Source organism: Loa loa (genome assembly GCF_000183805.2).
Source record: "Loa loa unplaced genomic scaffold supercont3.36, whole genome shotgun sequence".
NCBI lineage: Eukaryota > Metazoa > Nematoda > Chromadorea > Rhabditida > Onchocercidae > Loa > Loa loa.
Window position 1 is genome coordinate 131,452 of NW_018108216.1, and position 23,018 is coordinate 154,469.

The 23,018-nt window shown below is 33.9% G+C and overlaps 4 protein-coding genes across 4 annotated transcripts; 3 read left to right on the forward strand and 1 right to left on the reverse strand.

Moving 5' to 3' along the window:
- Positions 1–2,064: 2,064 nt before the first annotated feature.
- On the forward strand, positions 2,065–6,542 carry LOAG_04709 (hypothetical protein; the record flags this gene model as incomplete). The annotated part of the gene is made up of 11 exons (XM_003140246.1): positions 2,065–2,123; positions 2,460–2,604; positions 2,800–2,964; positions 3,326–3,520; positions 3,792–3,902; positions 4,098–4,295; positions 4,490–4,675; positions 5,052–5,207; positions 5,528–5,770; positions 5,844–5,981; positions 6,387–6,542. 11 exons carry the CDS (start codon positions 2,065–2,067, stop codon positions 6,540–6,542), a joined length of 1,752 nt encoding a protein of 583 aa, XP_003140294.1.
- Positions 6,543–7,212: 670 nt separating this feature from the next.
- Positions 7,213–12,329, reverse strand: LOAG_04710 (replication licensing factor MCM7; the record flags this gene model as incomplete). Its single annotated transcript, XM_020446660.1, has 14 exons — positions 7,213–7,473; positions 7,651–7,776; positions 7,906–8,014; positions 8,272–8,387; positions 8,458–8,643; positions 8,895–9,157; positions 9,518–9,713; positions 10,018–10,221; positions 10,421–10,558; positions 10,714–10,894; positions 11,149–11,285; positions 11,669–11,812; positions 12,017–12,073; positions 12,189–12,329. The coding sequence occupies 14 exons, from the start codon at positions 12,327–12,329 to the stop codon at positions 7,213–7,215; spliced, it is 2,259 nt and encodes a 752-aa protein (XP_020303026.1).
- A 2,176-nt stretch (positions 12,330–14,505) lies between these two features.
- LOAG_04711 (CMGC/CDK/CDC2 protein kinase) lies at positions 14,506–17,055 on the forward strand (the record flags this gene model as incomplete). Its single annotated transcript, XM_003140248.1, has 7 exons — positions 14,506–14,681; positions 14,848–14,948; positions 15,277–15,377; positions 15,527–15,697; positions 16,078–16,266; positions 16,410–16,526; positions 16,930–17,055. 7 exons carry the CDS (start codon positions 14,506–14,508, stop codon positions 17,053–17,055), a joined length of 981 nt encoding a protein of 326 aa, XP_003140296.1.
- Positions 17,056–18,801: 1,746 nt separating this feature from the next.
- LOAG_04712 (rragc protein) lies at positions 18,802–21,975 on the forward strand. The gene is made up of 9 exons (XM_020446661.1): positions 18,802–18,950; positions 19,151–19,376; positions 19,530–19,610; positions 20,124–20,242; positions 20,377–20,491; positions 20,851–20,993; positions 21,129–21,219; positions 21,359–21,451; positions 21,688–21,975. Exons 1-9 carry the CDS (start codon positions 18,844–18,846, stop codon positions 21,742–21,744), a joined length of 1,032 nt encoding a protein of 343 aa, XP_020303027.1. The 5' UTR covers positions 18,802–18,843; the 3' UTR covers positions 21,745–21,975.
- The last annotated feature ends 1,043 nt before the right edge of the window (positions 21,976–23,018 follow it).

A 23,018-nucleotide genomic window follows, 5' to 3' on the forward strand; every position in this document is an offset into this window, starting at 1 on the left:
CATCAGTACAGATTTTAGAAAAAATAGAACAATTGAAAACATCTTCACTCACCTCAAAAAAATTCGTGATCACAGCTTTGCAACAAACTAAGTTCAGTCATAATATCGCTACTGAACACATTCAACCAACATTCCGAATACTGCTGCTCAAATCTGATTTATTGAAAGTAATAACATGATAACAATTATAAGCAATGATATATAATGTATATATACTCTCGGTAAGACTCGTCGAATTTTTTTACTGAAGAATGCCAAATCGAATTTCTTGGATTGAATTTCGAGTTGCAGAGAGAAATGCTTTTGAAGAAGGTAGCATAAATCATTATATTCCATGAAGATTTCTTCGGCGGTTTGTTACTCCAGAAAAAGCACAACAGTTGACTGAAAAATGAAAGTATTAAGCACAAATACGTAGCAGAACCCATCGAAATGCAAGAATAAAAGAATTCATCCAAAACAGGCCTTAATTAAAGTTAAAAATCGAAATTTTTAAAGAAATAGAAGTGAAAGAAGAGGGACGAGTTGACCCTTGACCTAAAATGCATTCATTTACTAAAAAGAGTAGAGTGTACTAAAGTGTACAAAGAGCGTGGTTAAATAATACATAAAATCATTTCGATTACTTAATTTCTTCAAGAATATTACAAAAAGATGGAACAGTCTATTGTTTCAGTAAGACAACCACAATGAGAACGCAAGAAGCCACTCGCATCTAATTTGCATTCCAAGCGTTAAGAGTAATAGTAACTGATCCACGAAAAGCGCTAATTGTCATGTCCTCCCCGTATCACAGTACTCTTGAGTTTTCCCAATGAAAAAAAAAAGATAAATCCGCCCTATCTGCTCTCTTGCCTGCAAGTAAGATGGAGTAGTCACAGTAACATAGCCATAAGATACGAAATGGGGGGTAAAAAACGAACGACGGCTGTTTGACATATTAAGAGAAAAAGCGATGATTTGGTTGATTGGATGTGGGATTTTATCAGACCTATTTATCTGATCCTTTCGATTGTACCACTACTGCGAGATACTAGAGAATTTTCGGAAACTTATCTCCAAATTTTCCGGATTTTCTTCTTTTCCATAATGTTTCCCATCCCAATCTGTTTATTCGATTTTTGGCGCGTATGCTACAAAGGCAAACAATTCCTCAGGCTATAATTATGCATAATTTCCCAACATGTTGATTAAAACCTGGTGAAAAAATTAGTAATTTATGAGGAACATTTGATAACAAATGCAGAAACAATATCGAATAAAATGAAAAACGTCAAAAAGGATTCAGGAAAATAAATTTCGGAATAAACTAAAGTAGTCCATTAAAAAATTAAATGAAACAATCGTAATCCTTTAAGTCATGACTGAAACTAATGGAAAACCAAAGAATAGGAAAAACAAATAAATATTCATTAGGCAAAGACATAAAGAACATAACAATAAAAAGCCCTTATTATACTGTTAAACAACCGAAATGAATAGGACGGAAGAAAACTTTGTCATACTTGGTATATATTTGATTGTCTTTTTGGTGACATCCCTGCACGTAATGCCGGATATGTTTGCTTAGGTTTGTGATATTGACGTTAGATCACTTTCTCGTATATAACTGCATGGTTTTAAAAATAACGACTGCATTTTGTTAGCAAGTATGCGAGAGATAATACTTTTGATGCAATGGACTCATTTCAAACGGTAACTCAGTGTCAACTCCCATAATATTCATTTTTGGATATATATGCCTACTTCGATTTTAAATTTAATTAGTGACTTGTCCCTTTAAAATTTTTTAAATTTTTTCATTTATACGTACTAATTTAATCTCTTCATAGCAGATTTTTTTTAGTGAGATGTTCTGTGACAAGGTGACTTTCGCGAATGAATTTGCATATCACTGCAAAACTCGAAACTAATGAACTCTGATATTCAGATTTTTTTTTTTCCGGAATGGCTTATAAAATGATCAACTCTGAACAACTACGTTTATTGCATAGTTTATTTTCCGCACAGTTGGTGTGAAAACAACGCGTCGTGGTCGTTTTCTTTTGGAGATTTAACGGGAACATGTCATCGTCTTTTCCTGAGAAAGAAAAGATGGATGTTCAGGTTGATTTTCTGACAAGGTATGCTAACGAATCGTATAGCAATAAAGAGAAGAATGATGGAGTGAAAACTTTAAGATGGATTGATTTTATAAATAAATATTAAAATCGTATTGGACTAAGACAGAGTAAACATAAATTGAAAATGGAAGATTAATAGCATTGAACAGTTGATAATCCATTAAGCAAGGATTATGGGTTTACAAATGAATGCACAAAAGTAATGTATTTAAGACTATCTGAGGAGCACTGGACATCCAAAGTTATATTCAGTCAGCTCCGCTTCTACTTCATTTCAACCATTGGTTTCAGTAATATCGAACACTTTTCTATCTGTACACTGTACTCAAACTACAGGGAAGATGTAGTCGTATTAAACGACGGTGGAGCGATCATTGAGAAAGGTTTAATTTTGCATGGTTGTAATCCATCTGTACGAGTGGGTGATACTGTTACTGCTTTTAACGATAAAAAGTTTGATACGAATGAAGACTTGACTCAGGTCTATTAAAGTAATTCACTCCTCTTTTCATCCCTCATTGATAGGATCTGCTGAAAAAAAAAAAAAGAAGAAAAAAAGTTGAATAAATACTCCGACTTTAATGGATTAATGCTTCCAATGCATTGGTCACTCTCCCATGTTGTGTTTCTGGATGAAATTTTATATTTAGAACAAATTGAGCAGAGAAAATTTTAGTTCTTGTTGCAAGCAGTACAGACACGTATGAAATTTACCCTTACGGTAAATCGTCAAAAAGGTGAAACAGAAATGGACAATAAAATTGATCGTTATGTAATTGAACTGAAAAAAGCCAGTAGTGATGAATCTTTTGGGATAATTCCAGCTGTCGACCAGGATTGTGTACATTTTTTGAATTTATTTTGAAACACTCATTAAAGGATTTCGAAATCAGAAGCTCAAACTTGGCTTTTTAACAAAAATAACCATATAAGCGAGTAACACTATTGTTAAGTGATTTGCTTAAATTTGTGCCCAAAAATATAAAATTTGAGACACAGTATATAGTATCCGAATCCTCAGCTGTACACCGAGTATATAATGATAACAAGAACAAGGTCTGACCTTTTATCACCAACTGAAGATAATGCTTTAGGTTCAATTAACTGTGATGATCAAAACTGCAATTTTCTTCCACAAAATAATCAAATTACTTTCTTAACTCACATCATTGAGCCAATTTTTTTGAAGTCATATTTTTCAGGTATTGGTGGAAAAGGTGGATGGAATAGCAGCTGAAGCTGGTATTAAGGAAAAAGATCACATTAAACGTATAAATGAAGAACCGATACAATCATTGGAGGCATTTGAAAATGTTATCAAAGAGCAGCAGAAAATTGTTTTATACATTTCTCGTGGTTCAAAAATTAGTAGAAATAAAGTTGAATTTACGAAAAAGGTAATCTTTGATATGAGTAAAGAATATTGAAGAAAAGCTTATCGAAGTCTTTGGTTTACTAATAAAATTTCCTCTTGCTTGTTCCAACATAACTTATGTATAAATCAGATGTCACTGAAAAACGGTGATACCAAGTAACAAGGATGGCGAAGTGTTATTTTCCCGGGAAACATTTCGAGGGAAGTAATGGAAGAAATGGAAAGAATAGTCTATCAATTTCGATTAATTACCTCCAAATTCACTTTAGCATAACTATTAGAATTGTTTTCAGGTTGTGTGCATACATATCCCATATGAATGTGGGGACGTTTTGGGTATAACAATAAAGGATTTAATAGTAACTGATATACAAAATGGCTCAATTGGAGAAGCAAAATTTGAGGTAAATAAAGTGATGCATATATAACGAATTTCTATATATATGCCTCCTAACCTTTGATCTTTGACAAGTTTTCTAGAAGCAAAATAGATGGAAAGAAAGGAAATAAAACTTTATAAAATTTTGCTGAAGAATTTCCTTAAAATGCCTAATGGATTTATAGATAACATCAGGAAGTTTTTTTTTTTTCTTTTGCAGCTGCAGGACAAATTAATCGATATAAATGGAATAAAACTTCAAGATGATGAGCAACTGTACTATCTGTTGCAACGAATGAATGAGGACTTGGAAATAAACGTTATGAGAAATGTTATTAAAAATGATGATACTGCGGTAACAGCTGGTATATCGGCATCAGTTACCACTGCCGTTTATAGAGTTCTTATTTCACTTTCCGTCAGTTTTATTTCCTTTTCCTGAACTGATACTGAAACATGACAATATCATTTTGTCATTCAAAATCTATGAATTGATAAAACCTTGCAGTCCTTGCAAAACACACGCTCATTTGTCTATAGATAGTATTGCAATCTCATTAAATAGAGGTAATGCTACTAATTTAATACCTTTAATTAATAAATTCGATATAGATGGCGCCGTGTGAAGCATTAGGTGTACGTCCAGACGAGAATTTGATGATTTCTCGTATTATGGATAAGTCGCATGCCCAGGGTAAATTCGAACTTGGTGATGTAATCAAGAAATTAAACAGTATTCCAATTAAGGATCGTAACCAATTTTTCAAATTGTTCGAGGATGCTACTGCTGCTGGACGAGTAAATGTAATGCTTTAGTTCAAATCAATTTTAGACTTCAAAATTTCATGTCATTTGGTCAATGATGGGGAAGAAGCGAGACCCAGTCCACCGTAAAATTAATTCATTTTTTGAATGCACAGCAAATGATGGATGGTGATAATATGTAATTTGCTATTTGCTAAGTGACTAATCCTTATAGTGACATTATGAAGTTTTGTATTAAGCACCTTTTACATACTTTAACTAGTTATCCGCTTCAACTTGACTTAATATTATTTTTCTTATATGACATCAGATCACAGAGCATGATTAAAGGTGACAATATCTTGTTGCAAGTAATACATAGGATACAGAAGGATGAAAAAATACGAATTTCTAATAAACATTTTTTGAGATCATCGTTGAACGTAGTGCTGAACGTGAACTGGAATTAGAAAAACGACTCTTACCACCAAATATTGAAAAAATAATCAAAAGGCATGCTGGATATGATTACATTATTGTGAACGTTCACTATGATTCCAGTGCAGGTCGTCCGTTTGGGCTAAACGTAAGTTTTTCAAGTTCGGAAAGAGCTGAGCTATGCTAACTGCACAGCTTATTTATAAAAATTTTAAAATTTATAAAGATTATACGAGTTTTCAAAAAGTCATAGCATCCAAAACATTATTTTATGATATTGAAAAAGACAGTTTTAATATAAATATCAGAGTAAGAATTATATCAATTTAAGAAGAGAGTAAACCATGAGTTTTTTACTGCTTATCTAGCCAGATTTGCTGTTTCGAAACCAGAATTTTTCTATTTTCTCAAAAGTCATGCTACATTCACTTATTAAATGACTCGCATATTTTTTTAAAAAACATTTAGATGGCGAATGTCACTGCGCATAAAATCATTATCCCAGAAGTGGCTGAAAATACAGTAGCCTGCGATTATTTCAAAATTTATGACCACATTATAGCCATCAATGGTAATCCGGTATCGGATGTCAATGTAGCAAAGAAAATGATACGTGAATGCGGCGCAAACTTCCAGGCAATTATAGTTATAGTAGACATAACTGAACTTGAATACGACTGCCTTATTAAGTTCTCCATCATGATACACTTGGTACAAAATGAAAACAGTCGAATGGCTTTTTTACAGTGGTTAAATTGAATGATGACATCTTACCTTTTTTCAGGCTGTAATTGAACGTCCAATCACCTTGGACAGTAACAGAGAAATCAAGCGTGAAGTGGACGAATGGAAAAGAAGAATGGCACGCCCAACAAATCTCGAACAAATGCCACTAGATGTTCAGGAGATTGTCGAGAAACATGTAACCCTTCATTAATCACTTATCGTACATCAATTCTGATATATCACTTCTTCGAATTCATGTACGTTCAGATGAACTCTAGAATCCGATCACATTAAAAACTACGTAGTGTGAATCAAATGTTCATGAATTCGCGAAGATTTGGACAACCTTTGTCCAAATCTCTTCGTGGATTCATGAAAATTAGTTAACAGAGGTCAAATCCAGTCCAAGCATCTTTTTGCTTAGAAAGCTTAATATATTTAAGACAATTTAAGACAATATATTCAACAAAATTTCTAATTTCTGGACAACACTTATACTATAATTTTAAACAAAAAAACATTGCAACAGCCTGGGATGGAATCCATGATGCTCACATGGTAGACGTTAAAGAAATTTCTAATCAAAACCATTCTTTCTCAGTTCAAACAACGCGAATTCAAACAAGCAACCAATCTCGTTTCGGTTCTTCGTAAACCAACTGGCCAACAACGTAAAATTCATTTCTCAGAACATCACATTGAAACGCAGATCCAAAGTGATACACCCGTAACAAAACGCTTACGCTCATGTCGGTGAATACTGAGTGCAAAATATGATAAAAATTTTCCATACATACGTTTACGCTCATGTCGGTGAATACTGAGTGCAAAATATGATAAAAATTTTTCATACATCAACAGCAACAATTTTAAAAAACACATGATCATGACTTCACTATGAATTAAGCAATAAAAATATAAAACGGTTAAAAATCTCCAAAAATGATCTCTAGGTATGGCAGTGAAAACTCATTCGATAGAAGCAAGCCCTCAAAAACACTACTCTAACTTCTAATGAATATTTAATCAGAAAAAGTATTTGTCCTGCTTGAAGTAAACTTTTTTATGTAAACCAAACATATAGTGCAGGTTAATATAAAGATATGTTCATTAATAATGCACTGCAATCTGTTGAACTTGAAGTAATATAACAAGTTACCGATCTTGTAAGGAAATATCGCCAATAACACAGAAAATGGTGCCACTTTCAAAGAGGATAAAGAAAAAAATCAATGCGTTAACATGTAACAGCAGTTCTCGTCACATGTGAAAAAACGCGTGCAGTTTCCATGGACAAAAACTGTCAGAGACTCATTCTTTCCATCTTCAAGAACAAAGGTGAAAATACTTTCAATACTTGTTTTTGTTTTTTGCTGTTTTTTCTTTTTAAGTCCGAATTTTAGGAAGAAATCTTGAAAATAAACATTTCAAGCAACAGTGAAAACAATTCGCTGTTGTCGATCGAGCATGAGGATACCGTTAGCAGTATAAGTGTTGATACATTCCTGTACAACTTCTTCCGAGATTCCCTTCGTGAAACATTTTTTAAATACTGCCTGCAGTGGAAGTGAACGATTCTCGTCATCACTGATGCCATGATACAAGTCACGAATGACAGCAAACGCTTGGTCAAGAGGAGGAATTTCATGCTGTTTTACTTGCTCTGCAGTAATCGAAGACCGACAAACCTAAGAAAGAAATATTTATAATGAATTTTAACTCATTAGTCATTGATCATTTTGATTAATTCCGAAAGTAAATAATTAATGCGTGGTTCGAAACTTACTCAGAAACTTAGCAAAGCCCTAAAAATTAAGATTTACGTTTCGTAGAACTACATGAACATGAAAAGTCTCAAGTACAACCTCTAAAAGACGAACTGCTTCATCTATATCACTAGACTGGACCACGTCTGAAAGGCGAAGACGAGCCAGTGCTGAACTCAGTCGAATAACTGCCAATAAACTTCGTGGTGAAGTGAATACTGAATTCTAAACAGCAGCGGATTTTCAAAAAGTAAAAATATGTCAATTTATAATGAAAAAGCAATTCGCCATATCGATAATCTTTTCGTCTTGCGAATAAAAAATAAATAAATTCAAGAAATGACCAAAATCGACCTTGTTATTCCGTGCATCTTTACGAAGGTCCACATACATATTCACAAGTCGATCACGTAGTTTTTCTTCAATAACGGGTTGCTTTCGTTTACACATTGCAATGTATCGTCTAAAAAAAATCGATTTCGAAAAAAAGACTAATATTATTTTTACAGCAAAAAATACAGGCACCGAAATTCATATGCAAATATGAAACAATGAATGACCGAGTAAAATTCAAGTATCACATTATGATATATGTTGAAACTTTAAACACTTGCTATAATTAGTAAAGGAGCAACTCGAAATATCAAAAGTTAAATGTATGGTTTCATTATTTGAAATATTTAGAAAAAAATATGTAGCTTTCATCTTTTTAAAATTAACCTAATTAGGGTCATATCAAGTGGCTTCATTCCTTCCTTCTCTGGTTCACGTCCTTTCATGTGAACATATGTGATATGCTCTGCCAAACGCTTGTCACTCTCACGATCCGGCCGGTCCTAAGTAATTTATTAGTTCAAATGAAATGAATTTAGAAATTCAAATCTGCAAAAAATGAAGACCAAAAACCTGAATAAGCCAGAGAAGATCAAAACGTGAGAGAAGTGCTGCTGGAAGATCGATATTATGTTCAATGCTTCTTTTAGGATTATATCGTCCAAATGCCGGATTCGCAGCAGCAATAATGGAAACACGAGCATTTAGCGTTGTCAAAATCCCTGCCTTAGCTATTGATATTGTTTGCTGCTCCATAACCTAAATATGGAAGAATTAAAGTCAACAATGAAGCTCGATTTGAACAGAGGATAGCACCTAAATTGAAAATTTTCATCTCCATTTCTAATACTTCAAATACAAAAACTGGCCAACTGGCCATTTTCAATCATGATTTCTAGTGATGATATCATCCATCGTAACGAAGAAAAAAATTCAAAACAAAACAAATCAATAGGGGGATTAAGTTAAATTTTATCAAGTTCAAATAGAACTAAGTGAAAAAGCCGCACTTCATGGATGGCCGTTCGATCAGCATCCATCATTTTATCAAATTCATCGATACAACAAATGCCTCGATCAGCTAGCACCAATGCTCCTCCTTCCAATGTCATTTCACCAGTAACAGGATCTTTCATTACAGCAGCCGTAAGACCAACACCAGAAGAACCTCGACCAGTTGTATACTGAGAACGAATTGCCAAACGATCAACATAGGACAGAAGTTGCGATTTTGCCACACCCGGATCACCCATCAAAAGAATATTGATGCAACCTACATCAAAATTAGAAATATGCGAATGAAATAATATTAAGTCAAATTTAGTCTTTTTTCTAAAAATCGACGATACTAAAAAATGCGAGCCAGTTATTAGCTACTATAAGCAAATATATTAGTCGTTTTATAAAATAATTTAATCGTAATTAGGGAACCAGAAAGCTACATTTAAAATTGAAAATATAGAAAAAGTAACAAGTATGTCAGATATCGGAAAGGAAAATGTATAAACTTCAAATCAACGCCTTTTTGAAGAGAAGTTTTGTATTTCATAACACAGTTTATCTCTTTATATATATATATATATATACCAAAATAGGTTAACATTACTCTCATATACAACTCTTAAAACCACACCTCTAACTTTCATCCCACTAACATTTTTGTCAACACCGCCAACGAGAGCAAGCATTAACGATTTTTTGACATCCATATGCCCATAGATTTCCGGAGCAATACTATAGGCCAATAACTCGTAGAAATTATCCTGCGAAACTATTTCAATTTCTTCATCAGTCAATTCGTATTGTTCGCCAAGGATATCTTCAGTGTTCTCAAAAATTAGCTTTTTCTTAGATTTTCAATAAAAGAATGTTTAAGAAATGACTGCATGACTTTGAAAAAACGACTGGAAATCCATTATTCTACTCCTAGGATACTGTTAAATTATTTTGATGAATATGTAATCGAAAATATCTTATCGTTTTTTGGTATATGATTCTGATAATTTTGAGGTTCAAGAAACTTCGAAAGAAAAACTTCAGCTTTCCGGAGGATAAGATGCAAAAACATACACTGCGATTGTTGTGAAAAGTGAGAATTAAGATAATACGTGAAAATATAAAAAAAGTACCAACCATATTGATGTTTTCGATATGATGTGCCTCGACAAAAACTTCCGTTGTTAAGCCACCAGTAAACTGTCGGAAACCAGTCCGCATTAAAGGGGCAAATGTACCAGTAATTCGGACGACATCGCCTGGTACACAAGCTCTTGTGTTTTCGCCGACAACATTTACTGTTAAAGAACGCGGGATGCTACCAACAGGAACTTGTTCACTCTAAAATCAAAAGCTGAAAAAATTAAATGAGACTTAAAATCTGTATATAATGAATAAAACTGTAACAAAATGCTAGAATCTTCACACTTCTTGTACAACCAATTTTCAGTTGGCGTGCGAAATAACGATCTATTTCTTTGAGGACCTAAAATAAGATTTATTCTAAAAACTTTGTAAAATAAGAATAATAAAGAATTACAAGCTCCTGAATCCTCATTTCTTGAAATTTAACAAATTTTGATCCACGAATCTGCATTTGCAGACGTCCATTTGCCCTGTTTTCCACGCAATCTTTCGACGGGCAATTAAGTGGCGGCATAAATGCAGGTCCTGCTATCTGAAATTTTGAAAATTTATTTCTAGTTACTGTTAGGGGGACTAGATTTATGCAACTTATCGCTCTGTAAACACTGCATTCCTTAAGTAACACCCATCTCTACCTGTACAATTTGAGATTTATAAAAATAAGTTTTATGTAAAAAAAAAATTAACCGGCTGATAGGTTTCACAACCGCAAGTGTCGCAAGTATAGGTCATAACAGAAGCCATTGGCTTCACTTCAGTAGACCGGATAACAATACCACTTATTACAACCAGCTTACCGACGTGAGCTGCTTTCACTTCTCGTATTGCCAGCGGTTTACTCGTAGAGCTTCCCTTGAAAAATATTTCACTGAAATATAGAAAATTTTCTTTGAAGACGGCTCAAAGACATCCTTCAATGTATGCAATTTTATTAAAAAATAGAGAGCAAGTAGAATTTTCAAACAGCTGTGTAGTTCAAGCAATATAAAAGGCTAAAATTACATTGAAGTTTGCTTCTTGTGTGTGACCGAGCAAATCTAAATAAACTAAAATTGCCTCATATCAGGAAAAAATGTTAGAACTTTTGAAATTTACTTCAAAGAGATATATCAAAAATCATACAATCGACGAAGCAACTGAGGCGGATATTTTTTGCGCAAATCTTGAACTTGATCTGTTCCACATCCATCTTCATTTTGCTTCCTGTCCAAATATACACGTTGAAATATGAAAGCATCCAAGGCATCTCGAACAGGTGGCTAAACATATATTTGAGTATTGTGGATAAAACTACAAACTAAAAAATTTTTTGTCTTTTAAGTAATTGCAAAAAAAAGGGGAGAAAATCAAGAAAGCAGTAAAAACATAAAGTAGTCAGAGCAATATATTTTCTTCTTAGAATAAACATCGACTCGACATATGATATCACTAGTTTGATAATCTGACATTATTGCCAAACATAGTACAAAAGCTATGGTGACAAGCTTGAAAGCAATAGAACACTATTGTGTAAGTAGTTGAAAGTACATCACCATGCATCATGCACCCATACATCACCATGACAATAAGAGGTAGAAATACAAAGATATTTTAGACAAATGAAGCTTTTGGCTAATAAAATACAAAAGAATAGTTGACATACCTGTCTCTCGCCCAATTTCTGCTGGATTAAAGAATCGACTACGTCACCAAAAAGCATATGATAACGTCGAGCGTTCTGCTGAATAGCAATATAAAGAGCAGGATCGTACTCATTTACATCATCCATATTGATATATAGTCCAACCTACAAAATCTTTATGAATACTAACCAATTATCACATTATAATAGCTTCATAACGAAGTTTTTTGTACCATAAGGCAAAAGACCCTATGTTTAAGGTGATTATTAATCAGCACTTCTATTTTCCTCTTAATTAAGTCAGGCTTCAACTTATTATGCCTACTTCATTAAATTTCAATTATTTTTAGAAAACCAATTTAAACTGACCATGATTCTTGACTGATGAATAACCTGCAAAACCTGCAATTGTGCCCAATTCTGCCACTACAACACTATTAAAATAGCTAATCCCTACTAATACTGCTGCCATGGATATTGTCAATATAACGACCACTCTTTACTTTGATTATCATTAGCAGTATTAAATTATTTAGAAAACCTGTTCACGTTCGGCAAGGAGAGCAATTTGCTTATCGTATGGAAACAATTTCACACCATCAGCCTTTTCATGATAAAATGTAGTTAGAAAATCCTGTATTTTCTCTTTCTCTCGGTCGTAATCAGTGATTTCATAAGCCATTTCAGAGCAGCCACTGAAACATCCGTTTTCATATGAGCCGTATAGAAAATAGCGATAAGTCTTTAATGGACTACAAATTCAGTATATTTCCCAAAACGAAGAAAGTGAAATTAAGAATAGGTAATATTCAAGGCAAAATTGTTTCTTATCACTGAAATAATATAATGATCACAACTCAAATAAGCAAACTTTGATATTTTTCACTCCACAATCACATATCACTTGTATACAAACCCTATTCATTATTGCTGCCCTTGGACACTCCATTCTATCTAGAACAAGCACATGTATTGGAATCTAGAGTGTACAGTGACGATTCAAGAGTTGTGTCATGCGTTAACCAAAGATTACCAGCATAAACTCATATGACCAAAAAAAAGTAATACATTATTCGTAGACCTTCAAGTTTGATAAGTCAGTTCATGTCAGTTTGCTGCCATGACAATTCCAGAAACACAGAGTGACCACCAGTAAGGTTATTCAGAAAAATCATCTCTATTCCTCTTTAAATTACTCAACACAAACCGTCGTACCCTGTCAAATCAATTTGAAGAACATGGATCGAGAATTTAAATTCAAATACTTAAATCTACCCCTTCTCCCTTCCACAGCACTTCAAGAACACAGGTGACTGTTGAAGCTTTATATCATTTAAATAGTCATAAATGCCAACTGATTGGTTACCAAAGCCAAATGGAGAGTATGCAGCGTGAAGGAATAAGATAAAGATCTGTTCGGAATGATTAATTTAAGGTTATGTTGTTCCTGTTGCGTTTAATTGAAACACGAAATATTTGGACATAATTGCTGTTATCGGTAGTAAAGTCTAACTGTCCGAAATGTGTGTGACAATGATATTATGCACGAAATGATCCGATATCGATGGTTAAGATAAGATGAGAAATGCTTAGGAAATCTCAAGGGAATATATCACCTTATATGACGGGCTCAGCGCTCAAGCATCCAATAACGGGCTCAAGTGACTTTGGCGATACTGCGATTTGGTTATTGAATGCTGCTGATATGGTTATACATCAAAAGGTCCTGGCCACCTCATTGCTTCGTTTATGCCTAATGGGCTCAATATACTTGTTGAACAGTACCAAATCTGAAATATGCTTGGCAGCTTTCTCTTTTTCCAAACCCAGTTCTCTTTAATTCTTGGCCTCTGCATGCAGTGCAATAATTAAGAACGAGTGGGAATGAAATATATAAAAATTTTCATTATGATATCGATAAGCATCACGCCACGTCACGTTACGTAGGCATGTAAGATCACTTCAGCGCTTTCGTTACGTATCCTCGAAGTAGCTATTTCAATAAATGCTTAAAAATGGTATACTTCAATCGTAACGATAACGATAGAGATTGCATAATACAACATTCCCTTCTCTGAATATTATCTAAAGTCTCTCTATTAAGAGGAAAAAGACCAGAAGATATTATTAGATAGATTCGATAGGAAGTGGACGAAGTTAATCAGTTGGAATGACTCAACCGGTCTGTAGATATGTAATTGACTTGTTGATTTTGTCAGTACGATGGGCTGATTTACTCATAAATTTCGCTTCTTTGTATTACAGAAATGAACATTCTTAAGTAATCACTCTCACTAACCTCAATCTTTTTATCAGCCCTTATCATCTTTTCAACTGTAACATCCTTTTCCCTTTCCATCAGTTCATCCATCTCAAAAGTGCTTAATGATTGGAAACATTGTTTTCTTGAGAAGTGTTCTGTTTTTCTCACTCTACTGAATCCACTGTCCCATTTGTATAGTGGATAAGTCACTCCGCTTCTTTCACTAACAGGTGGACTGCTTCTCAATGAGCAGTCATGGATGTTGTTATAGGTAGTAAACTTGTCCTCCTGAAATTATGACTGTTCTCGTTCTGTTTTCCATTTGGTACCTTCTAATTATGGGTATCCTTTTTTATTTTATTATGGATCATAGATAGAACAGTAGGGCATGCCAGTTCTCGAACAGTCTTGCACAGATCCTTGATACTACAATATATCAGATATATTTGGGTGAGGCCATCTTGATCGCATCAGACAATTAACTTAACTCTTTTGCTTATAGACTATCGGATTCAAAATTTCGGTGCTTTGAAGTTATACCAAAAAATTCTCTATTGTTCTGTTAGGTTTTCGACTTTTTTTGTGCAATTCGAAGATGGCACGGACTGTAGATAAAAGTAAGCTTCATAAAGAACCATCATCGTTTACCGTTGGACCATACACATTTACAAACTGTCAGCTAATAGGCGAAGGAACATATGGTACTGTCTACAAAGCGTACGATATTCAGCAGCGGACATATTTTGCGGTAAAAGTGATCAGATTAGACAGGTATGACTTGATTTAATTCATTTGTTACAGATTTATTCTATAACTAACATGGTACAAGTAACCATACAATTCGATGCTTCGTTTGCTTTACCTCTTTAACATTCCTCACATTTATTGAGCTAGTGGTACCTTGTGTTACTCCATTAGGATATTGATTCTTTTTTAGTCGAGAAGGTGTACCTGGGACTTGTCTTCGAGAAGTGTCAATTTTGAAAGAACTTATTCACCCAAATATCGTTAAAATTCACAACGTTATCCCAAGCGATGGTCAGTGAATGAATAATGATGATATTTGAATCAAAAGCAGTGCAGTTATTGTCCAGCTTTTATATAACTTATTTTCGTACGAATTCTGATTTGATAGCAAACGAATATCTGCAGCTGGATAGAATCAACGCACAGAGATACATCGTTTTAAAATGTTAAACAAGTCTAGAAATACTGCCATTTGCGGGTTGGGGAATAACTAGCTATTAAGGTGTATATGGGAATATTTGCTTCCTGATGACCGCAGAGTTTTGATGATTTTGATTTATTGATTAGGATAAAAGTTAGTGGTTGAAGTAGTCCGCTCAAATACAATATTATTTTGCAGGGTATAAGAAAATATATCTGGTGTTCGAACACATTGATTACGATTTGAAAATGCTTATAGAAAAATTGCGACCCAAACCCTTTCCAATGCCTTACATTAAAGTAATTTAGTATATTGATTCTTTGCTAAAAAATGTTTCATTTAGGAGCATTTAAGCCAGAAACAGCTTCTAATTTCTATTTTTTCGGAAGCAACTTATAAGTACAGCGTATGAATCCCAAAAATATTAATACCACTACACAAATTTTAGAGTTTCTTATGGCAGCTGCTGCGAGCTCTTACCCTCTGCCATGCAAATCGTGTGTTGCATCGAGATTTAAAGCCGCAAAATATTCTAGTTGCTGTAAATGGTACTGTTAAAATTGCTGATTTTGGTCTTGCACGTTCCTTCACAATACCTTCAAGATGTTATACGCATGAGGTATACTATATATACTCATAAATTTTACTTTTCGACTGTACAAATAATAGACACTCGAAGTATGTCAATGTGACCTAATGTTTACCAGGTTTAGATAGCTTTTTTCTTGATATAACACATAAATTCATATGACATTATTGTGACTTTAAATTCGAGAGAGGTTTATAAGATAATGCAATGCTTTTAAAATTTTTGGTTAATCATTTTCACGTTTAATATGTAGTTTGCTTTTCGCAGACATTTGGTACATCTAGGAAGGTGTACAGAGAATGCTGCATTTGAGAGTTTCGACGATTCAATTTCTGAAAGTAGCTTCATTCTTAATTTCTTTTTGTTCATCACGAACTGGAAATTAGTTGATATGTAAAAATTTTTTGCAGATAGTAACACTGTGGTATCGTGCACCCGAAATTCTACTCCGTTCAAGATATTATTCAACAGCAGTCGATATATGGAGTTTGGCTTGCATATTTGCTGAGCTAGTTACCTCTGAACCGCTCTTTCGTGCAGAATCTGAAATCAGTCAGCTACTTAAAATATTTCAAATTCTAGGAACTCCTACCGTGGAAGTGAGTTAAGGACCATTTATTTATGTGTATTTTCTTGTGGTGTGTATGACTTCCTTTTTCAAAGAACACAAGGACACGAATATTTGATGTTTCTTAATTCACGAAATATCATAAACGCATGTCCTACAGATGAAATGTTTTAGATTTGGCCTGATATGATAAATTGCATTGATTACAAAGATAGTTTCCCGCAATGGACAGAATGCGTCCTGGCGGAACATGTACCAGGTCTGGATAGTGATGGTCTAGATTTGCTTGCGGTAAAAATTATTTAAATCACATAAATTATTGTAATTGATATTATTTCTGTGTTTTTAATTAACTTTGTTTTTATTGGGAATCTTAATTGGCAAAGACTGGTGCAACCTAATGTAGATCTTGAAAAATTGCATGATCATTCGAAGCACGGTTAAAAGGTATAAAAAACAGTGATGTTTGTTTAGGGGTATTCTTTAAAAAAATTCTTTAGATTATTGATTGTTCATTTGAGCTTCGGTTATTAATTGTTCATTTGAGCGGAACCTTTCAAGAATTTTGCTTTGAGAGTTTTACACCACCATTTCTAATCCCAAAAATTCCTTTGATCAAAGTTGTTTTTCTTTCCACTCTCTGTTGTTCCCGCTTTATTTCATTAATGATTTTGTCAAATTGTGTCGATTACAGCAAATGCTGCTATATCCACCTGAAGAACGGATAACTTCAAAAGCAGCACTCAGTCATCGTTTCTTGAGAGATGTGCCGATACATATTGAACCGGTCTTGACATTATTTGGACCAGATAATGAATGAAGGATCAAATTTTATAGTTATGACAAATTCCTCCCAGTTTCAATGAGACATCACGTCCATCACTGGATGATTTTTTCAAATCACCTCTGTTTATATCCTTTATTCTTTATAATTATGTGGTAGAAATATTTATTGGCAGGATTTCGTTTGCGTAACAACAACAAATGAAAGATATTTGATCCTGAATATCATTGTCAGTAAAACTTTTACTGAAAGGTCGCGTTCTTTCACGTAGAAATCGTTTTCTTCTTCATACAGTAAAATGTGTTTGGAGTATTTTCGTGCTTATAATTGTTATGGTGTGTCTTCTTTATATGCCGAACAAATCGGATTTAGATAAAATGTTTTTTTCAACTAAAGATTTACCTAATTTATTAAACTCAAATGTTTGTCGGTCAATATGAATGATTCCTTTTCGATTTATGGATCGGAAACATTTTACTTAATTTAATGAAAACTCAACCGGCTGTATCAGTTAGTGAAAGTTGGATACATTATTTGAAATACTAAACTCATTTTGCAATTCTCAGTACTGTATGGTGACGTTTATGGATTTTCGTATCTCTGAGAGCTTAGGAGTAACTAATCTAAATTGTTCAAGAGGAGCAGACAGGTTTTTTTTTTCCAAAGTGAACGAATGCATTATGGGAGTTCTTGCTCGTTTATATTTTATCTTACTATAGGCGACAATTGTACAGCAGAGTTGTCAAAGGAAGTTAATGATGGGAAAAGGTCACAATTCACAATACGTTGGGGGTTACGTATGTAATCTGAAAATGCAGGAAAGATGAAATAAGAAAGAGAAGAGTGAAGTATGGATTTTATGTTTGAAAAATACAATCTCCCGTCGAAAGTTTCGTTTTGTGTTCCGTCTTTTTTTTTTTTAAATTGCAACATTTGTCATATTTTTTGTTTAAATCATATGCAATAAAATGTTATTAAGGGTGTAGCGGAAAGGGATAGTCAATATCTAATGTACGTTAGAAATTCGAAACAGAGGATTATACAGTTGATATGGACGAGCATTTTTCATCGCTTAGATTCCATTTCCATCCTTAGGTACGTGGTTAATGTTATTTCATAAAAGCAGTTGTTGGTATTAAGTGTGTAATGTTGGTAGCGAACTACAACTGACAAACTGTTCTTTCGTCAATTGTACAACCCAATAACAACGATAAATTCACTTAACTAAAGGCTGCATACAATTCCCAGGAGAAATGGGACAGAAAAACCCGGGAGTAACTTTAATGCCTTTTATCCAGGTTTCTTGGATAAGGTTTGCCCAAAAAAGCCCTTTAAATGCTAACAATTCAAAGCGGAAAGTTAACTTATCTCTGCTTGCAGTTCGCGCAATGCATCTCTTAAAGCTTCTAAGGGCAATATCACCTGCACTTTGAGGGCACCAACCGATAGTGAAACAGCTTAATTGGTTGGCCGAAGATAGACGGTTTTCCTTTTCAGTTTCGGGAAATATGCAAGCTGCTGGTAGTACCTGTATTACTTGAGGCATCATGGAGATGCCACTAGCCACCTTGGACTGCGATGCCAACTTGGTTTGATAGTACCATCTTGGTGTGATCTATACCGATATGATGTTATCAGCTTGGGTTGTACAGATAGTGTCAGTAATGATGTCAGTCTGATGAACCAGTAATACCATGAATAATTAGTACTTTTGGAAATATTACGATTCGAAGAATAAGCAGCGGGTTAACTTTGAGTTGTTCTTTTTTTTTCAGGAATACAGAAAGGATTTGGATAATGTGAGACAAGATCTTTTGAGGTGGAATGATGTGGAACGACGATATCCGCGAATTTGAGTATGGTTGGGCGGATGATTCTGATGAAATATCCGAGTCGCAAAAACCAACAATTATATTAATGGGATTAAAAAGGTTTCTTCATTGTGAAGTATCGAAATTATTACCAGGAAATGATGGGTTATAAGCTTGCTCAGCTGCGCGATCGGGTCACTATTTTAATATTGTAAGCAAACAATTATCGTGTAGCATAGAGAGTTAGACAAATATGAAGGCTTAAATTATGTATAGATACATTAGGTATCATATTTTGTTACTTCATTATATACTTTTAGGAGCGGGAAAACATCGATACGAAAGGTTGTTTTTAATAAAATGTCACCGAATGAGACATTGTTTGTTGAGAGTACGCCGCGCGTAACAACGGAAACGGTTAAAGGGTCTTTCATTAATTTTGAAGCAATTGAATTTCCGGGTCAGATGAGTCCTTTTGATAATGCAATGAATCCTCACGATACATTTGCTCGCTGCGGTGCATTACTTTTTGTCATTGATGCTCAGGTTTGTAATATAGTACGATTTTTAGTTGTTAGACGAAATCTGTTTTACTGCTATAATACTGTATTTGTTGAAAATTTCTCAACAAGTTCAGTTTTGTTTACTTAGAGGTCCTATTCTATTTGTTTATGCAAAACAGTGCAGACAGGTTTTCAGGATGACTATTCTGAAGCTCTGAAAAAAATGGTCGAATATTTCAAAAAAGCATGCGAAATCAACGATAAAATTAGATTTGAGGTAAGTTATTTCCTCCATAATTTTGACTTATTGAATATTCTGAATATTGTTTATGGTAGGAATGGATAGTTTGGGTTACTAGAGTTTATTAAACACGCTAATTTTGTGTGTACTTAAGCACTGGAAAATTTGAAACGTTTTGGAAGATTTTAAGGAAGCCTCATCTTTTTTGATTTGCTCGGGAGATAAAGCATTCAATAAAGGAACAGTCTCCGAAAATGAAACGTATAAGACTTAACCAAGCTTGGATTGGATAGAAAATTAATAAAATTGTATGAATATTAAGTCTGTGTATCATTTTGACAGTACAAAAACAGTGAAAATCATAATCTTTTTATTCCGGATAAGTCAACGCTTTTTCTAAGCTTTTTAGTAGCTTACATTAATCACCAATTTCCTTATTTCTGATTTTGACATTAATATAAATTTATGGCTTTTAAGATGTGTATTAAATGTATACTTCTGAAATTATTCCGACAGTTTTTATAAAGCAGATTTTAGCCTATATTGTAGGTATTTATCCACAAAGTGGATGGTCTAAATGAGGAAATCAAATTAGAAACACAGCGTGATATATTTCAACGTGTACAGGATGATCTTCAGGATGATGGCCTTGACAAATTCCATGTAACGTGCGTTTCGGAATATGACTTTTTTGAATTTCACTCATTTTCCCTACTTACGACTAACACACTAATAACTATAATTTCTTGTACTGTCAGTATCATACGTTTGGCGCAGAATCAGGTTATTGCTTTTATTTCAGGTACCACCTGACTTCTATTTATGATCATTCCATATTCGAAGCATTTAGTAAAGTTGTGCAAAAGCTTATAAAACAATTATCAACTCTGGAGCGACTACTTGACATTTTCAATCAGGCAAGTGTTTTTCCACATTTTGAAAAGTTCTGTTCTTCAGATTATTCGGTAATATGTCAGGGAATATTATACCAATTTGTTGAAATTCCTCCAGTAGCTTGCTTGTTCGGCCTGAATTGAAACAGGTAAATGTTAGTGCGTGCTGATTTTGGACTTCCTATAGAATTGAAATCATTTGTCTTTAAATAATGTTTCTTGTCTAATGTTGAACTAATTTTCATAGTAAGCCTGGTTCCGCAAGACACGATTAATTCAACTGTTACAGTAGCTAGCTAGATCTAATTTTAGATTAAAGGTTTTTTCTTTTTTCTATGCTTGCAGATCCTGGAAATTCGTTCGGAATAAGTATTTTATTATAGGGTTCAAATGTTGAAAAAGCATTTCTTTTTGATGTGGCAAGTAAAATATATATAGCGACTGACTCATCGCCGGTTGATATGGCGACATACGAACTTTGCTGTGACATGATTGACGTAACCATTGATATATCTTCTATATATGGGTGAGTGTTTTAATACTATCATTGATTGGAAGTGAGAATTCGGTCGCAGTGAAAGCGTTGACTTTTTTCTCTCCAGCAAAAAAAAATTTCTTTAACTGAACAATCCCTTTACATCAAAAAAAGCTGTTCTTGTAGGTGTTCAGATGATTTATCGTGCACGATATTTGATTCTCAGTCATCTGCGGTCATACATTTGCGAACTGATCAAGTGTTATTCTTACGACAGGTATTCCTCTGGTTATCCACATTTCACTTTGCTTTAATTAGAATTCTCATATACCAGCTAGAAACATTCTTCCCATCAGCCTTATTGCAATGTACTCCATCCTTTCATTTTTACTTCTCATATAGAGAAAAGATTGCAGGTCAATATGTTTCTTGCTCTTGTTTGTATCATACGCTCTGAGAACTTCGAGAAGCAAGGCCTTATTGACTACAACTTCCAGTGTTTCAAAGGAGTAAGGTTCACTGTAGAGCATTTTTTCTTTTAGATCAAATTTTGATTTTTCGTATAAAAAGTGAACAGTCTAGATGCTGATTAGAACCAAACTTGGCAAAGATGCATCAAGGTCGAGAATATTTGTTGGGCGTAAATAGTCAGATTTAGGAAGAATGTTAGTCGCTTGAGTTTCAAGATCGGTCTTCGTTTTTTTCCAAAACAAGTCAGTGGTTTTGGCTGACCCAACTTTTGCAGGCTATTGAACGCGTGTTCCAAATTCGAAATAGATTGAATTCGAGAATAAATAATTAGTCAGTGGCCGAATGAAGCCAACACATCTTTGAATGGCATTTTCCACATTTTAAAAATATTTGAAAATCTGAAGGTGCTTCTGTCTGAAGACTCATAATGTTTCTCAGTGTTGTTCAACTCGATGTTCTCCTTCATCTTCCTTTTGTAATGGTTTATTTATAACTCGATATAATTCAGTATCGTCTTCTTTTTTGGATAAATCAATATGAATCATTTATCCTTTCTCATCACATATTATGTGATTTAGGGGGAGAAGAAAGAGGCATTGATTTCGATGCAAGTAATTTATTTTTACATTTTTCGGTGAGTTCAAAGAACTCCAGAAGACAAGAATTGAAATAAGAGATGTTATACTTTTATTCGATTTTAACAACAAAGTATAGGATGTATCGTGAATTTTTTGTAAAATTGTTGAGAGGTCCGTCAAGAGCCAAGAATCACCACCTCAGATTTGTTCAGGATTGACGATCCGTTGAATTGATTGAACAAGTTCCTTGAGTCCAACAAGCTGGGTTGAGTTGAATTATATTGTACACGCACCAGATTGTAGAAAGTTTTATTGATAATCGTCCCTACGTTCAATACAATAGGGTTTATATACTAGGAAGTGGGAGTGGTTTTCATTAAACATTTGTAGGTGCTTTCACACATACTGGAAACTGTCAAGATCCAATCACAGCATAAGCATCGTAGCAAGATCAAGTGGGAAGATTAGAAGGTGAATTTGGATAGATATTCCGAGCGATTGATAGCAAAGGCATTTCCTGTAGGAAGTGAATACAAAGATGTGAATTTAGATAACAATAAAAAGATGGGAAATAAATCTAAGGAATGTAGAATTAGTTAAATGAGTCATAATGAGGAATTTATTTATTTGTTTGGAATTTAGTTGGAGTTTCACGAATTCGGAATTCGCGACAGAATGCTCAGTTTTTGAGAAATAATAGGTGGATCTATGTTATTTTGCAATGAAACCACTTTTGAAATGACTTTGAATATCTTGATTCGGCTTGAAAAGAGATTGGAAACACAGGCTGGAATTTCATTCCATATATGATTTAGACACTACTGTTAACGACAATTTGGATAAGAGGACTGCACTATAAAAAGTATAAACCAAAACTACTTGAATCCTGTCACGAATTCCGATTCGTGAGACTCCAACCATACCCCAAACAAACAAATAAATTTCTTGTAAATAAATGTTAGCAATAGTGTAAATCATTTAACCAATTTACATTCTTTAAAATTATTTCCCATACGTTTCTTTTGTT

Coding starts and splice junctions, on each gene's coding strand:
- LOAG_04712 (XM_020446661.1), top strand. CDS start 18,844: ATGATGTGGAACGACGATATCCGCGAATTTGAGTATGGTTGGGCGGAT. Junction 19,377..19,529: donor TTTTTGTCATTGATGCTCAG/GTTTGTAATATA, acceptor ACAGGTTTTCAG/GATGACTATTCTGAAGCTCT. Junction 20,994..21,128: donor GATATATCTTCTATATATGG/GTGAGTGTTTTA, acceptor CTGTTCTTGTAG/GTGTTCAGATGATTTATCGT.